At 57.1% G+C, this 17,989-nt stretch overlaps 1 protein-coding gene across 17 annotated transcripts in view; it reads right to left on the bottom strand.

Moving 5' to 3' along the window:
• The window catches only part of HSPG2 (heparan sulfate proteoglycan 2), a 102,554-nt gene that overhangs the window by 53,740 nt on the left and 30,825 nt on the right, over positions 1 to 17,989 (bottom strand). For 14 of the 17 annotated variants that reach the window (XM_033433206.2, XM_033433213.2, XM_033433216.2 and 11 more), the window contains exons 2-14: positions 13,258 to 13,393; positions 12,002 to 12,046; positions 6,100 to 6,209; positions 5,940 to 5,998; positions 5,476 to 5,636; positions 4,263 to 4,313; positions 3,707 to 3,835; positions 3,256 to 3,510; positions 3,059 to 3,178; positions 928 to 1,059; positions 632 to 776; positions 386 to 537; positions 144 to 290 (exon numbers count right to left, since the gene is read on the bottom strand). In XM_033433206.2, the coding sequence (XP_033289097.2) occupies positions 144 to 290; positions 386 to 537; positions 632 to 776; positions 928 to 1,059; positions 3,059 to 3,178; positions 3,256 to 3,510; positions 3,707 to 3,835; positions 4,263 to 4,313; positions 5,476 to 5,636; positions 5,940 to 5,998; positions 6,100 to 6,209; positions 12,002 to 12,046; positions 13,258 to 13,393 (1,642 nt within the window). The remainder of the gene's footprint in view (positions 1 to 143; positions 291 to 385; positions 538 to 631; positions 777 to 927; positions 1,060 to 3,058; positions 3,179 to 3,255; positions 3,511 to 3,706; positions 3,836 to 4,262; positions 4,314 to 5,475; positions 5,637 to 5,939; positions 5,999 to 6,099; positions 6,210 to 12,001; positions 12,047 to 13,257; positions 13,394 to 17,989) is intronic. The other 3 variants (XM_033433210.2, XM_033433211.2, XM_033433212.2) reach the window with 1 other exon arrangement.

Genomic DNA, 17,989 nt, shown 5'->3' with positions numbered 1-17,989 from the left:
CTCTTCTCACAGGGCTCAGCGTTTCTTCAGCAATGCCGTGTCCCTCCCTGAACTGGCCCCACGTGTCCAGGGCATGCTGCTCTCCCATGTCTGCACTCTGAGCCCGCTGGAGCCTGCCGCTTGCCTCCCATCCACCAACGCACCCTTGAAGTCACTGGGCCGGTCAAAGCGCAGCCGGATCTGGTCTCGGAAGCGGCTGCTGCTCTGGCACACGGTGGTGATGCCAAAGCAGAAGCAGGGCAGGCAGGAGGCGCTGTGCTCCAGGTAGAAGTGCCCGTCGGGGCAGGGTCCTGTGGGGCGGCAAGGGAGCAGGCTACGGCCGGTCCCAGGCAGGCAGCCCCGGCTCCAGCCCCACGCCCGGTGCCCACCTGCCCATGGGCCGTACCTCGCTGCGGGATAAGCTCCAGGACACCGTCGGGGATGCCGAACACCATGCCTCGGGTGTTCATGGCCTCACAGGTGTAGGCGCCCTGGTCTGCCTCCTTCACATCACGAATGGTCAGCGTGCCATGGCCCCCCTCACTCGTCATTGTCACCCTGATGGGCCCCGAGACAGAGGTGGGGGTCAGGCCTGGACCACTGGCCGCACCTCCACCACACCCCCAGCTCCTGCCGGGGCCCAGAGCTGTACCTGGGATGAGAGGGGATGTGGCCCCAGTTCAGTCTCCAGTTGATGATGGGGGTGGGGACGCCGATGGCCACACAGGTGAGGGTCACTGTCTGGCCCCGGGAAGCCTGGACCGACTCTTGGGGAGGGGTCACCACCTGGGGAGGCACTGGGAGATGGGAGCAGAAGTGAGGGGTGGGAGGGGCAAAGGGAGGGGGAGCGGGGTGGGGGTGGGGCAATGGCTCAGAGGAGCCAGGCCGGAGAAGAGACGGTGGGGAGGGGCCCAGGGCCCAGAGCTCGCCGCCCAGCTCCCTGCTCACTGCAGCCAAACTCGTCGCTGCGGTCGGGACAGTCACTCTCGTCGTCACAGTGGAAGCTGGCCGGGATGCACGTGCTTGTGGAGACACAGCGGAACTGCGTGGGCCCGCATACGTCCTCGGGGTGCTTGGCGGCTGGGGACAGAGCCAGGTGGTGTGGGCAGTGGGCACTGCCCTCAGGGAGGACCCCCCATTACCTACCCATGCCCAACAGCCCACCCTGCCCACCTTCCCCAGGTGTCCCCAGGATCACTGTCTCATCTCGCCCACATGACAACACAGCTGCCCTGACCAGGCCCAGACCCAGACTGCTGCCACGACGCCGTCCGCAACGTCATGGTCACCGGTCAGCAATGAAGCACACTCTAACTGCGTTCCCCAAGGCAGTTATACCTGGCACGCCACAGTCACTCAGCTCCTCCCACAGCCAGCCACCAGAGAAGCACAAGACCGCGGGTCAAAGGCACAGCCCCAGCGGCCAGGATCTCTGGACGCCGGGAACACCTGGGCAGTTCTGGCTACTGGAAGGGTTTTGCGAGGGCCTGCCGCAGCCTGGACCTCGCTGCTCTGGACCCCTCTAAGTAGCCTGACCTGCGGCCATCTAGGGACTGGCCAGAGGCCTGGAGCTGGCCTGGCCCCAGGGCTGGGCCCCAGCTAGACATCTCTAGTAGATGGTAACTGACATTCTATTTCTGGAAGATTGAGCGTGATACAGACACACAGGCAGGGACAGAAAGGGCAGAGTGGTGCAGGAGCAGAGGTCACCCGTCCACAGAGAAGGCACAGAGAGGAGATCGGGAGGCAGCCACCTACTCCCACTCCCTCGGGGGCTTCTGTCCCAACACCCCACGAGCCCCCGAAGTCATCTGGCTTTCATGCTCTCTGTTCTGCGCTCTGTCAAAAAGGACTTGGTCTTCCTTAGACTGTTCCCCCGCAGAGGCCTCTGAGAAGGGCTTTTCAACTAAAACCCTCAATTACTTCTCTGTCCCAAAGGGCCATGTTGTCAGGCAAGCTCAGAGCCACAGAAGGGCATCATAAAACTCTGCCAGTCTGCAGCACGATGCTGCTTCTCTCCAGGGTTTGCTGCAGAGCAGGGAAGGTGAGGGGAGGCAAGGAGGAGAAGCCGGACCAGCAGACACTAGGAATGTCAACACGCACTCAAACATGTGACCCAGGATCACAGAGCAATGGTTAGAAGATTATCCTCAATCTTGGACTAATAAGCCCCAGGGTTCACCTCATAGGACGGAAACCACAAGATGCTCCCTGATATGGTCTCTGAGTCTCAAGTCTCACCCATTTGACTGTCATAATGTTTATAACATTGACTAGATGGATGGATGAGCAATGGATAGATGGCTGAACAGATGAAGAGGAGGAAGGAAAGATGTTGGCTATATGAATGGCTGGCTGCCTGGAGAGCTGGCAAGACGGATAATGCATGGATGGATGACGGATGGACGGATGAACACATGGGTGGCAGGAAGGATGTTGGACAAATGGATGGATGGATAGACAACAGATTGATGGATGATAGAACGGATGATGAAATGGACAGAAGGAAGGATGCTGGATACGTAGATAGGTAGACAGACCGATGAAAAACTTTGCAGATAAATAATGGATGGATGGATAGTTGGATGAGTGGGTGGGTGGATAAATGGATGCAAGAGAGGAAAGATGCTGGACAGACGGACGGACAGATAGTGGGTAGTTGAATGGTCACATGGATGAAAAGCTGGGCAGATGGAGGAACAAATAACTCAGAACCAGCTCTAGATGAAAAAACTCTAGACCCGTAAGAGGAAGGCTTTGACTCACACATATATCAAGGGCCCCACCCCTTCATCAAGGGACGCTCGTGTACCAAGCCTACTCGTCTGACCCCCACACAAGCATATATGACAAAGAGAAGATGAATGGTAACAAAATAAATAAAGAGACATTAACCACGGGTAGTCTACTGCTTGCTACAAAGGCCAGCTCAGAGTCAAAGAGAGATAAACCTTAAAGTTTGTCCGCAGGGCCTCTACCACTCAGCCAGGGACAGCACACAGACCTGCCCTTGAAGGGCTGGGGCTCAGGGAGCTCGGCCAATGGGCCGGAGACGCCGGAAGGACGCTGGGACACTCACGGCAGTCGGCTTCATCGGTGCGGTCCTCACAGTCAAAGTCACCATCACAGCGCCACAGCTTGAGGGCACAGTGCCCGTTTCCACAGGGGAACTCGTTGGGTTCACAGGGTGGGGTGGGGCCTGGGGGGACCAGGCAAGGTTCAGTGGCCATTTCCCCACCCCCTGCATCCCCACCCACGCCCCTGCCCGGCCCTCACCGCAGTCCAGCTCGTCACTGCCGTCCCTGCAGTCCGCCTGCCCATCACACACGTAGTCTTTGGGGATGCAGTGCCCACTGCGGCATGTGGCCTCGTGGGGCCCACAAGGCATGGACCTGCCTGGACTGGGGAACACAACCTGGGGAGCAGGGGTGGCTGGGAGCTGCCATGGGATGGTTGCCTCCGGCTGGGACGGTACAGGTGGTGTCTCCGCCAGAGGTGGTGGCTGCGAGCTGAGCTTGGGGACCGGCTCCTCTGTGGACAGAGCCCGCTTAGCGTTGGCATGAAGGGGTGGCTCCTCACCCCTCGCCCCCTGCCACTCCCCAGGCCCTGACCCTGTTATCGCCCCTCCTGTGTCCCTGCCCACCTCCCACAGACCCCTTTGCCTGCAGCAAACCCTCGCAGCCCCGGACTGACTTGGAGGCCACCATGTCCCCAGACCGCCCCTCACCACAATCGAGTTCATCAGACATGTCCCTGCAGTCAGGCCTCCGGTCACAGCGATACTCCAGGGCCACACACTCATTGTAGCGGTGGCAGGCAAACTCCGCCTCGGTGCAGACCCTTGGGAACTGGGGCACTGCGGGGGTGTGGGACAGTCAGAGAGGCAGGCAGGAGGTTGGCAGAAAATGTCACGGGTGGCACAGGCGCTGCAGAGCTGGGAGGGGGCTTTGGGGCTCCGTGTCAGGCCACGTGGTTTCTGGCAGACTCAGCGAGGGCACAGAGCACGTGGTGAACACATCCACAGCACATGTGGGATGTGGGCTATGTGGCAGTGGCCTCACCCATCCCTTACACAAACCCCACACACAGTTAACACACCACACCATGCAATGACCACAGCACACACGTGCGGGGCACAACCAGGCCTAGAGAGGATGCAGAGGAAGGGGAGGAGGGGCGGCCTGTGGGCTGCGCCCAGCCATCTTGCCCTCATCCTTCCTTCCCCTCCATCCATTAGCTTGTCTAGTTACCCGGCTCAGCCTGGGTCTGGCTTACACTCTCACCTGGTGTCACTGCGGCCACCACAGCGGCCAGGGGGGGCGGGGGTGTCTGTGCTGGAAAGGAAGGTGTGATCAGCAGCCGGCCCACCTGGGACCTGGGGGCTATGGGCTGCAGGGCTGAACCAAGCCCATCCTACCATCCCTAGCCAGGAGGACTCATTGGAAAGTGGGGATAAGAGGACTGGAGCCTCAGCAATCTTCAGACCTGGGCCTGGGGATGCCAAAGAACAAGCTTGATCTTCGGGCACATGGACTGAGGTTTTACGTGCAGAACAAATGATTTCACCCTTTTTTTCTGATTGGGCGACACTATGGTAGGGATGAAGTTTGTTCAGTTCTGGGTTCCGCTTAGTCCGGGATGGTGACATTTCCCAGAGAGAGGACTGAGATGGAGACTGGGATGGGATGGGAACTGTAGCTTGTGAGGAATGAACTGGGACTGCTTGGCCTGGAGAAGAAAACACTCAGGGAGTTGAAACAGGAGACAGAGGGTGCAGTGGAAAGAAAGCTGGGCCTGTATAAAATGAATAACTAATAAGAACCTGCTGTATAAAAGAAATAAAAGAAAAAAGAAAAGAAAAAAGAAAAAGAGAAAGCTGGGCTGACTGAGGGTACGAAGGCCGGGCCTGCGCATCTAACAGCTGTGTGGCCTGGGGCCAGTTTCCTGTTCTTTCTGAGCTGCGTTTCTCAGCTCGTCTCATCACAGGTTCTGGCAAGACCAGCAGAGACACAGGGTTTGGTTTACATTCTGGCTTTTGCACTATCTGTGTATGTGGATTTGGATAAATCATTTTTCCTCGCTGGGCCTCAGTGCCCTCATCTCTAAAACAGGAGAAATAATATCTGCTCCATAGGAATTCTTATGAAGACTGAACGGTCAGTGAAGAATTGTTGGTTATTATTAAACACAAAAGTGTTTTTGGACCTGAAAGCACTGTATGAAGAAAGGAATTATTATTACCTATTGTCGACATAGAGAGGTTAATAGAGAGTGGAAGTTGGGTCTACTGAGTACATGTTAGAGGAAACACAGGTTGCTCAACCCAAGCCAAGACTGCATAAAGATGGATGGGGCAGACTCATAAGGTAGTGAGCTCCCTGTCCCTAGTGGTGTGCAAGGCCAAGCTAGGAGAGCCCATGGTAGTGACACTGAAAGGGGGCCCACATGAGTCTGAGAAATTGGAGGAGTTGACCCTCAGTTCCAGGGCGGGCTCACCTGTGCCCAGGCGTCGGAACTGGAATCCCTGGGGAGAGGTGATGTAGGAGGCGATGGAGCCACTGGAGATGACGGTGTGGAGCACCTCCTGAATCTGAGCCCCATCTGCATTCCCTTCGGAGCCCACATCCAGCTCCACAAAGACCCAGCCGTCCAGCTCCCTAGGGACGGGTGTGGGGGGCAGGGCAGCAGGGTGAGGAAGACGCCTGGGGTCTCAGCTCCTCCCTTGGCCCCCTGCCTGACGCTCAGACCTGATCTCTTGACTCTCCCCCTGCTTCTGGATAGCCTGTACCCCATGCAAGGCAACTTAAAGTCCAAATTGTTCCCCTACCGATTCCCGAATTTCTACCAATAGAGGTTCAGCCCATTAGGCCTCTCTTGCCTCCCCTCCTGGCGCCCGGCCCCTCCCCATCCTTGTCAGCCCCTCACCAGCCCCCCCCCCCACCCCAGGGGACCCTTCTCACTTGATGAACACCACATTGACAACCTGGTCTCCAGGAATCTTCAAGTACTCTGACTCCAGCTGGAGAGGGACACAGCACCATCAGCCTCCAGATCCCTTCACCCCACCTTCAGTCCCGCCCTGCCCTACTCGGGGAGCTCCCCAAAGCCCCTTCACCTCACCGTGTCTACCACAGCCTCGGACACCTCTCGGAACTCCTCGGAGCCTGCATCCTCCAGCTGAGGGCTGTAGTCGATGGAGCGAGTGAAATTTACCAGGGCTCGGAAATAAACTGCAGGAAGGAGTGGGGGGGGGGGTCACTATGAGGGGCCCAGCCCGGCAGGTAGTGGCCTCAGGCAGCTGGGCCAGTGGGTGGAACCGGGGGGGATGGTCCCCAGAGGCCTCTCGCTGAGGCTGACACCTGTGTGCCCACAGCTGTGCCCAGCACTACCTGTAGGAGCACGTGCTGCAGTGACCCTGGCAGGCCGCCCAGGGATCAAAGAAGAGGCCCCACCCTTGAGTGAATGGCTTCAACTAACAGGGAAAATGGCCCGATCCAGATACCAAGTGATAGTGCAGAAGAGAAGACCTCCACTGGCTCAGAGGAAGGCTGGGTAAGAAGGGGTGGCTTCCAGAGGAGGAGGACCTGGCACAGAATTTTTTTTTTGGCCGCGCCGCACCGCTTGTGGGATCTTAGTTCCCCGACCAGGGATCAAACTCGGGCCCCCCGCGGTGAAAGCACTGAGTCCTAACCACTGTATCGCCAGGGGAGTCCCCCTTTTTTTTTTGGCACAGAAATTACTCGAGAGTGACCATGACATGCTTCCCCACCCCCCCCATTCATGCCAGTCATCACCCTCAGGGCTCAGCTCAGTCATCACCTCCTCCAAGAATACTGCCTGAGCTGCCCTCCTTTCCCAACCCTGACTGGGTAGAGGCCTCTCCTCTGGGGGTCCCCCAGCCCCTTGGCTTCTCCCATCAGAGCACCTGCTACCCCACGTGGCACAGATCCTGCCAGAGCATCGTCATAAAGATCGTGGGTTCTGAGGTCAGCCACACATCAGGCATGGACCTTACCTCTCTGAACTTCTGTTTCCCTTTTGGTCAAATGTGCATATTAATTACATTTACCACACTGGTGGCTGTGGGGAATAAACGATATCATGCTTACAAGGCCATCTCCCTGTGCACGAAGATGCAACGCCTGGCATAGAGCAAGTGCTAGGGAATCAGGAGCTGCTGTCATCTTTCTCTCTACTGCTAGACTATAAACTTGATGGGGGGAAACCTCGGATCTCATTCACCCTGTACCCCAGTGCTTGCATAGAGCCTGGCACAGAGGAGGTGCCTAATAAGTGATTGCTGAATAAATTCATAGCAGATTGGGGTGAGCATACACTTACAACTCTTGTTTATTAAGCACCTACTATATACACTTTATGCACATTAAATCTCATAATGTTCAGAGTTCATAATAGAAGTTATAAATATGAGTTGCAAATGAATCATATATATGTACACATACACACACACACACACACGCACACACAGTGCTTAGATCAGAGCCTGGCACATAGTAGGGGCAATATAATATGAGCTATTACTATATGAGAGGCAGTATAGCTTAGTGGTTAAAAGCTCAGCCTCTGGAGCAAAATTTCCACTTACAATTAAAATAAAATTGCCCTGTGACCTTAAGCAAGTTACTTAATCTCCCTGTGCCTCAGTTTCCTCATCTATAAAACAGGGACGATAGTAGTGCCCACCCCAGAGGGCTGTTGGGAGGATGAAATAAGATAATGAATGTAAAATGCTTATGGCAGTACCTGGCTCACACTAGGGGCTGCATGCGTTAGCTGTATTATCTCTGGTCTTTTCTTTCTTTCTTTTTTTTTTTTTTTTTTGCGGTACGCGGGCCTCTCACTGCTGTGGCCTCTCCCGTTGCGGAGCACAGGCTCCGGACGCGCAGGCTCAGCGGCCATGGCTCACAGGCCCAGCCGCTGCGCGGCATGTGGGATCCTCCCGGACCGGGGCACGAACCGGTATCCCCTGCATCGGCAGGCGGACTCTCAACCACTGCGCCACCTGGGAAGCCCCTATCTCTGGTCTTTAAGACAAACTGAAGGAATGGATTTGGTTTTATTTCTTCCCATCTGAGAGAGGCATTCATTGCTTTATTGAATCTATACTGAAGGTCTTTCATATGCTTGGCAGTGTTCTAGGGGCAAGGGATATAGCAGCGAACTTCATAAAGATCACTTTCCAGGGGGAGGAGAAAGGAAATAGAACAAATGGGCAAGAAATATATGGACTATGAGGGAGAAAAAAACAAGGGCTGGGGGAGCGGGCGTGCTGGCGTGGGGGTAGCTCGCTACTTCCCCAGGGCAGCCAGGGAGGCCTCTCCGCAAAGGGGATGCTTGAAGGCAGAGAGTAAGGTACTGGGAGGCCTCTGAGAGAAGCGCACTCCAGGCACAGGGGACAGCAGCTGTGCCTGAGGCAGAAGTGGGCTCTGAGAAGTGACAATCAGCGTGTGGGCAGCAGAGCAGGGAGTGGCACTGGCTGGGCCTGTCCTCTTTCCCCTTTACTCTGTCCGGCAGGTCCACAGGTGCACACGCCCTCTGCGCCTGGACCCTCCCCCTCTGCGGCTCACGGAGCAAGTCCTGGGCACATCAGGACGGCAGCCTAGCAAGCAGCCGGAGGGAACTCCTGCACCAAGAGAAGGTGCCTGTGAGGGCAGCGCTGCCTGCGCTGAAGCACGGGGACCATGCTGGGCTGGGCTCCTGGGTGCTGGGCGGGCGGGGCCCCGTGGGCTGGAGCGTGAGGGCCGCGAGCTTGGCCACAGAGGCCTCTTGTGAGCTGGCACAGAGGCCCATTGAAAGTCCCCCACCCTGGCCCCTGGCCTCAGCCCTGCGGCCCAGCGCGGGCGAGGGGGCCAGGCCTCTGCCCAGGAATGTGCCCGCTGCTGGGGGAGGGGGCTGAGGCTCCACAAAGCCCCTTTCTACTAGGGCCTGGGAAGGGCACGGACCCTCCAACCTGACCCCACCCCCTGCCTTCTCCCAGATCAGGGGCAGGTCAGGATGAGCACACCCCTTTTCCACCCTGAGCGGCCTCCCTGTGGCAGGTATCCGAGGGCTGGGGCAGAAGGTGAGTTTCAGGAACCAGCCCCCAGAGCTGAGGGTGCTGGTGGGAATGATGCAGACTGGGGTGGGAGTGCTCTCTGGGCGCCTGCCTGGCTGACCAGCTCCACGCTGGCCCTCATCTGACCCCATCTGGACAGCTCAGTTGGAGCCAATGGCTGGAGGGACGGGAGGCCCAGAGCTGCCCGGCACCCCGCGTGGGGTGGGGGACGCACACCTGACCACCCCCAGCCCCGGAGCCAACTACCCCACCTACGCTCGATACCCAGTCCCTGCTCAACAGAACTCGTCCCCCACACACCTGGGCCCCCGAACCCCAGCCCAGTCCCTCTGGGTCCCCAGGATCAGCGAGGCCCGAGGCCCTAGCCTTTTCCCCGAGGGGTTGCTGCACCCATCCTGCCTACACCAGGGGTCCGGCCCACTGTGCTTAGATTGTGTGCCCGGCTGGGGCCTGGCTGCCTCCTGGGCAGGGGCAGGGGAGAAGGTGAGGCCAGCTGGGTGGGGACAGAGGCAGGCCTGGCCCCAGACCCTGCAGAGAGGTGCCTCTGACCTTCAAGTGTGACCAAGCGCAGGCTGGGGAGGAAAAGAAGACAAAGGAGTGAGAGGAAGAGCTGGGAGAGAGGAGGGGGAGGGAGAGAGGGAAAGGCGACTCCTCCTAGGGCTCCAAGACCATCACACCAGCCACGGGAGGGTGGCCCGGGGTGGGGCCCAGGGCCTGCAGAGAGGGAGGTGAGGAGGGGCAGAGACAGCAGGGAGGTGGCGAGACCAAAGGGAGAGACAGAGGGGGGAAATGACAGAGAGACACAGAGACTGATGGAGACAGAAAACAGAAAGAGATGAAGCAGACAGAGAGAAGGAGACAGAGACACAGAGAGATAGATACAGGCAGAGACACAGAGAGAAAGTGGTGGCGAGAATGAGAGAGAGAAAAGACGAGACAAAGGCAGATTGAAAAGATGGAAAGACAGAGGGACATGGAAGCAGAGATGCAAGTCCAAGAGGTGGAGGGAGAGAGGCAGCGTGAGACAGAGACACACAGAGTAGGAAAGAGATGGCCCAAGGCAGGGGAGGGAGGGAACAGGGGAGACATGTAGACAGTTTGTCAGCAGGACAGACAAAGAGACAGTCAGAAGGTGGAAAGATTGGACGAGGGGAGGTGGGCAGGGTTCCCAAGGTGGGGAGGCAGAGCCAGGAGCTGTCCAGGAGGGGTCCTGGCCTGGGGGTGGCAGTCAGGGCTGGGACAGAGCCAAGGGGAGCCGCAACCCTGCCCGAGGGAAGGGGTGAGGGAGGAGCCGTCTCAGACATTCCAGGGTCGGGGGTTGGGTCAGTCAAGGGGTGGCCAGGCACGGCCCCATCATGGTCAGGACGGCCCTTGCTCACCAGAGTTAGGAGGGACCTGCCCTTGGGCAAGGCTGAAGCAGGCACCCTGACCCTGGGAATCAGGGAGACTTATCTGATGCCCCCTGGGCTGAGATGCAACCCAGCTGCCTGGACCTGCCCCAGGGGCAGCGGGCTGGTGCCAGCGTTTGGGTCTGGAGGGCCTAAGGCCCCACATCTTCCCACAGATCAGCCCCACCTACAAGGAAAGGCTCCTGCCCTGCCCTTGGGCCCTCCCCAGCTGCTGCCCCCCATCCCCATCCTTCCCCCACCTCTGGCTTCCCTCGCCCTCATAGCTGCTTCTCATGGGACGAGGTGGGCTAGCAAGGACCACTCAAAGCAGGTGGAGCTGCTGTGAGCAGCCCCCTGGGAGGGGCTCTAGATATTTCTGAAGGGACAGGGTGGACTGGCCCAGGGCCGCAGCAGGCAGACTTGGCTTGGCAAGAGGCAGCTCCCAGAGACGCATCAGCAGAGACCACTCTGGGGTGAGCATTGTGTGCATGGGGCCCACCTGACACCCGCACACAGGCCCCACCCAGCTCCCAGGCATCTGCAGCCCTGCAGAGACCTACACATGGAAAAGCTTCAGGCACTGTCTGCGTCCCAGGTGCTGGGAGGTCACAGTCAGGACTGTGCCACCCAGGGGTCAACCCTCCTATCCATACTGGCCCGGTTAGGATGCCACCCTCTGGCATTGGGATGCTTCTGATACTCCAGCCGTAGGGAGGCAACCCCGTCCCTGGAGGGACCCAGGCCAGACTCGCCCCAGGCCTGCTGGGGTGGGCAGCACAGGGATGCAGCGGGGCCGCCCAGTGGTGACTCTGAGCTGAGCTCCATCCTTGGCCCTGATCACGTTGTGCCCAGGCACTGGCTCCCAGAGAAGGCAGCAGGAACCGCATGGCTTTGTCCCGAGTAGTTCCTTCTCTCACCAGAATCCCAGGGTGGGAGGAAACAGAGACTGTGAAGCCCCGGTCCCAGCGCTGGGCCAGCTCCTGCTCTGGCTGTGCACTTGGAGTGCTGGCAGAGTGGGCAGCTGACGGAGGCCTGATTCCTTTCCCTCCAGGAAGCCCAACCCTCTTTCCCCAACCCAGGAACTTCGGCTTCCCAGCAGGTGACCCGACCTAAGGCAGGTTCCCTCCCAGGTCCAGCTCTTGGCTTACCCGAATGCCTGTGCCACAGAGTCCCCTCTCTCTGCCCACCCCTGCCTGGGGTCCCCCACTCTGCAGCATTCACCCCCAAGGAGGGCTCTGGGGAAGGACTCCACAGCTGAGCCACCCAGGGAGGTGAGAATCTGGCTTTGAATGCTGAGTGGCTGACTTTCAGTCCCTATCAGAACCGGGCATTTCCCAGCACAGGCAGGCACAGAACCTGTCCATACCCAACCTTGCAGGGACTGGCCAACCAAGGCACACAACTGTCACTCAGCGGGGATGAGAGCATCCCCATGGCAGGCACAAGGAGCCCTCAAGGCCCTCAGTCCAGGAGATGCCGCCTCTGTGGCTGGAAAGACCTACTCTGGGGCTTCCCCGGGGGCAAGATGGGGGCCTGTGCGATGCCCCCAGATACTTACCCATCTGGAAGTCCCCGCTGCCCAGGTCCCCGCTGCCCACACCATCTACAAGTAAAAGAGAGACTTATTCAGCAACAATTAATCTTTGTTGAGCACCTACTGGGTGTCAGGCACTGTTCTGGGCACCTGGCACACGGTGGGGAAGGTCATGAAAACACAGCTGTTGCCTCCTCTCCACACTTAGGGAGGGCCGGCCTGTAACCAGCTTGGAAGCCTCCATCAGAGAGGGTGTGGACCAGGAGGGATGGGGTGGGTGGCGCCAGGTCAGACTGGCCTCTAGGTGAGAATGGGAGGAAGTGGAGTAGGGGGCCGTAATCATCCTCCACTGTGCACTGCCCACCACCCTCCCCTTAGGTCCTGCTCAATCTGGGCTATAAGGAGAAGCAGCCACCAGTCCCGGGTCACACAGTTTTAAGTGGAGGATCCTGCGGTCACTGGGACCAGGGCTCAGGACGCACGCAGCTTTTAGCCCACCTCTTTTTTTTCTGAACTAAAAAAAAATTGAAGTATAGCTGCTGTACAACATTATACAGGTTACAGGCATACAATATAGCGATTCTCAATTTTTTTTTGTTTGTTTTTGGCTGTGCCGCATGGCTTGTGGGATCTTAGTTCCCTGACCAGGGATCGAACCCAGGCCCCCGGCAGTGAAAGCACCAAGTCCTAATCACTGGACTGCCAGGGAATTCCCGTGATTCACGATTTTTGAAGGTTATACTCCACTTATAGTTATTATAAAATACTGGCTATGTTCCTCATGATGTACAACATATCCTTGTAGCTTATTTTACACCTAATAGTTTGTACCTTTTACTCCTCTACCGCTATATTGCCCTTCTCCCCTCCCCTGTACCCACTGGTAACCCACTAGTTCTGAGTCTGCTTCTTTTCTGTTACATTCACTAGTTTGCTGTATTTTTTCGATTCCACATATAAGTGAGATCACACAGTATTTGTCTTTCTCTGTCTGAGTTATTTCACTTAGCATAGTGCCCTCCAAGTCCATCCATGTTGCTGCAAATGGCAACATTTCATTCTTTTTTAGGGCTGAGTAGTACCTCATTGTATATGTATATACCACATCTTTATCCAGTCATCTGCTGATGGACACTTAGGTTGCTTCCATATCTTTCTTAGTCCATCTCCTGAGGTGCCACCTTGGGCAAGCATCCTGGAGCCTCTTTAAGGACCGGTGGGAAGAACCCCAATTCCGTCCCTACCCCTTCCACTCCCAGCCACCAGAACCCTCTGCTCACCTCCGGAGGCCTCATCAGCCAGGAAGTCCTCATCATCAGAAAGGTCTGAATAGCTCCAGCCAGCACGGCCCACTGTGACTGTCTCTGCATCCTCGGGCAGGGACAAGCCATCATATGCCCTCAGCCCGCAGGTTACCTGTGGGACACCACACGAGCAATTGTGTCAAACTCTCCAACTCCTGCCAAGCCCAGGACCCCTCTTCTCACTTCAAGGGGGGGGCCAGAGTCCCACCCCAAGGCCCTCCGGCAGTTAAATCAGACACGGTTTGGCGAAGACAGTGAGGCTGGGGCTGTACCATTGTTTTTGACTCAGTTTCCCCAAATCTCATCAGCCCCTGCATGAATCCTCAGATAAACTTATAAGTTTGTTTTGGGCCACGCTGCACGTCTTGTGGGATCTTAGTTCTCCGACCAGGGATTGAACCCGTGCCCCCTGCAGTGGAAGCACGGAGCCCTAACCACTGGACCGCCAGGGAAGTCCCGACAACAAACTTAAAATCACTTTTGTAAGTGACGACTCTTCTCTCTTTGGAGAAGGCAAGTGATATCCAGGACATGAGTTAGTGGACAGGGACACACAGGCAGGTAAAGGGTGGCCGGGGCCAGCAAAGATGGGGGATGTGGGCAGGCGACAGGGTGGCCAGGGGCAGCATGGATGGGGGACAGAAGCAGAAATGGAGGGGAGGTCAACTGAAGCTGCTGCCGCCGACAGCAGCCCCCTGCGCCCCGCCCCAGCGGTCCTGGCCACCTCTTTCTGCCTTGGTGTGGCCTCCAACTCTCCAGGCCACAGGGAACACATTCCAGCCACGCTGGAGATCAGCTCTGGCACTTGTGGGCACACTGACAGGATCATCTGCACACCCAGAAGCGGGGGTGGAGCCCAGCTGCTGGGCTGAACGGGGGCAGGTCAGGCGCGGTGTCAACTCATGTGACCTCGGGCTGCAGCTGAGCCCAGCACAAGCTCCACCTCGGGCTCCCGTTCCACAGAGGGGCGGCTCGGACCCCGCACCTTGCAGGCCGGCGCAGAAGGGCCTCCGCAGCCATGACCCCTGCCTTTCTTGGGGATGGGTGCGGACAACGAAGGCCTCTTTCCACTTAGACAAGATTGAGGTGTTTCCAAAGGAGTTTTACAAAATAACTTAGAGCAAAACAAACCCAGCAGAGCCCAAGGGAACCCCAGAGCCCCCAAGCACAAGAGTGCATGGATTCACACACCCAGCCCCAGATGGCCTGGCGCGAGTGTCTCAGGCCTGCCCTGGCCTCAGCCCTATCTGGGGAGCCCAGCCTGACCAGAAGGAAATAGTCTCACTTGTGAACACCAAACCCGGCCCTCACTGGCTAGACAAGGTGGTGGCAGCAGCAGAGAGGGCCAAAGAGAAGAAGAAAAACAGAGAATCAGCCAATCCTTCTCCCTCCCTGCTTCCCCAACTTCACACAGCGCATGTCTTGGAGCCTCTGGCCTTTTCTCAGCTGGTGCCTCTTTTGGAATGCCCTTCCTCCTTTTGTTTACCTGGCTAACTCCAGTTCATCCTCCGAAACTCACCTAAACATCACCTCCTCTAACTACTCAGTAACAAAATGGAACAAATTCCACATAGGCCTGGGAACATGGAGGAATCTCAAACACATTATGCGGAGCGAAAGAAGCCAGACACAGAGGACTCCGCAGCATAAGATCTCGCTCATGTGAGACCCACGGGGGAAAGTAATCTGTAACGACAGAAGGTCTGTAGTTGCCTGGGGCCAGGGGTCGCGTGCGGCTGTCCGGGAAGGGGCACAGGAAACCTTCTGGAGTAACGGTCCCCTGGTTATATACAACTCATTCTCATTATTGAATTGTACACTTAAAGTGGGTATGTTTTATTGTATGTAATTTACACCTCAATAAATATGACTCAAAAGAAAATCTCCTCTGGGAGGCTTTGTCATGACTCCTTGGCCTTTCCAGCCACCTCTGCCCCTAGGCTGGGTTCTGGGCCCTCCAGGGCTCACACTGTAATGACCTGTACCTCCACTGGAATGACAGCACCTTGAAGGCATGGCCTGTGATGAGCTCATCTCCACCTTCTCAGCACTCCATGTTCAATAAATGCTTGAATAAACGAATGGACAAAAGTGTCATCACCTATTAATTCTAGCTGCTTCCTGAACATGACTTGTTCTGAAGGTACCACCCACCCTCAAGCAGTCTATATGCATCTCCCTCCCAGGCTGGGAGCTCCCTGGGGGGAGGGGCTGGGTGCCAATTGGTCATCTTTGTGTTTGCAGTGCTACCAAGCCTTGCGTAATGTCTGCACTGCCCGTGTCTTATCCCCTAAAGCCCTTCCCCACACAATCCACGGGCATATCCCTCCTCCTGTTCCTTTTTTTTTTTTAATATATATATTTTTGAATTCACATGTATTTTATTTATTATTTTTTGGCCACACCGCGCGGCATGTGGAATCTTAGTTCCTCGACCAGGAATTGAACCCGCGTCCCCTGCATTGGAATCGCAGAGTCTCAACTACTGGACCACCAGGGAAGTCCCTCCTGTTCCTTCTTTCCCCTCCCTCTCCCTCTGGACAAGTGCCCATTCCAGCCCTGGGTGGCCAGTAGACCTCTGGGCCATGCCCATGAGGTCTGCATCCAGGAATAAGCCTTAGAACCTCAAGGAGCTGGTGAGAAGTAGATTCCTGGGCTCCTTCTCAGAGCCGCTGAGTCAGACTCTCCCCACCCCAGCTGGGAGGGTTAAAGTCGTGCATGCTCAGGGGATTCTGACACTCACGGGTTACGAACCACAAGACTAGCCCCCTACCAGGGTTTCTCCTTCCTCCCCTGGGTAGGGGTAGAGGGCAATGTTCCCACTGGGTTGGGGGCAGGGGTGGTCCTGAGAAGGCCCTGATTGACCTAAGGGGAGTGAAGCTAGGGCTGGTGCAGGGGCACTGACACTGGGCAGAGGAGGTTAGAGGGGCAGGACCCTCCCCACTTGGGGAGGGCTCTCTTTGTGTCATTGCCACCCCCTCTCCCTCCCCATGGAAGCAAGGCTGTGGAGGGCATGCATGGTGCACAGAGATTCCTGGCACCCCCTAGACACCAGACTGCTGTCTGGAAAGGAAAATCCTGGTGGTAAGCAAGGTCTAGAGCTTCTCCCAGGGAGGGAGAGGCCACCGGGGCTTGGGAATGGACAGGAAATAGCAAAGATTCAACTTGGAAAAAATGCTAGGAACACACATCTGCAGTGAGAGGAGAGAATCCAGAGCATGGCGGGTCCTGGACCGAAGCCCCTCCACCCCAGGGACCCCAGGAAATGGTCTCTGTGCATGCCAGCCTGCCCTTGCTCGCAGTCCCTACCCCAGGACCTGAGGCTTTGGGGTCAGATAAGGGCCTGCAGCAAGGCACAAGCCAGCAAGTGCAGAGACTTCACTTGTGGAAAGCTGAAGATCAAAAGGTTTTAACAGCTGTATTTTACATCTAGGAAGGGAGATGAAGCCAGGCTGGAAAGAAGCTTCCAGAAAGAGCACAAAAGAGCTTAGGACTTCTGCTTAGCACAAAAAAGTCTTAGGCCTTGACCATAGAAGGGAATTTGGATTCAGAGCTGGAAAGTCCAGGGTCTACGTGGACTAACATTTACTGAGCACTTACTATGCAGCAGGCACTCCTTTAAGGATTTTGTAGGTGTTAACCCAGGTCAGGTGTTAGGTAACCCCACTGTAAAGATGGGGAAATGGAGCAGAGTCAGGAACCTGCTTGAAGAGCTAGCACAGGGTAGAGCTGGGATTTGAACCCTGGTGGTCTGGCCCCAACAGCTAAGTCCTTACCACCGTGCCACACCACCTCTGTAACGAAGGCTGTGGAAGAGACGAACCAACTGAGGTCACTGAGAGTCACTCCCGCATAGCCTCTCAACTGCAATTCCCAGTTTACCGGGCATTTCCTCAGCCTCAGTGTCATCTGAACCTGACAATGACCCCCTGAGATGGATGAGCTGGTGCGATGGCCCCCACTGGCTGGCAGAGTCAGGACTGTCCCAGGACCTCTGAGCTCCCTACCCCAAGCCCCTGCTCCCCAGGAAAGGACATGGGGCTGGAGCTGGGCCTCTGGGCTGGCCATGAGGCCCAAGCAGTGGGCAGGGCCAGGAGGCCCAGGGCTGACCAGTCTCCATCCCCAACCGGACCAGCTCCCAGGATGGCTCATGGGATGCCTGAGCTGGCAGCGTCCTGGACCCATACAGTGGGTGCTTAAGGTCCCAAGGAGGGCCATCAGTGGCTCCAAGGTCAAAGGCAGAAATAGAACCCAGGTTTCCTGCGCTGCAGCCTGTCTCCGGCTGTGAGGGAGCCCTGCTTCCTTCCAGAGGAACCCAGTGCTTCAGGCAGGCGTTGGAGCCGGATGGCGGGGCCAGACAGGAGGGGTCCAGAGGGCAGGCCTGGGTCAGAGAGGAAGGAGTCAAACAGAGAAGGGGATTTTCCAGACCCTGCAGGTTCCTGGTGAAGGAAAGGAGGGGCAGCTGACTCACACAGGCCAAGGACTGTTCTAGACTGCTAGGAACAATTGCGTGCGGTGGAGGTGTGGGCAGAGTGCCCCCCCCCACACAATGGCCAGGCGCTCCCTGAACACAGGCAGGGTGAGGCAGTGGGGGGACCAGACAGGCAGGATATCAAACAGACGGGGCACTTCTGGGAGGCACCCACTCTCAGAGGCTGGGTTGGATCCAGGCCCTCCAGTGAGGATGAAGTCGCACATGGAGCTCCAG

This window comes from Orcinus orca, chromosome 1, assembly GCF_937001465.1.
Source record: "Orcinus orca chromosome 1, mOrcOrc1.1, whole genome shotgun sequence".
NCBI lineage: Eukaryota > Metazoa > Chordata > Mammalia > Artiodactyla > Delphinidae > Orcinus > Orcinus orca.
Note: the sequence above shows the minus strand (reverse complement) of the source record. Positions and strands in the feature narration are given on the sequence as shown.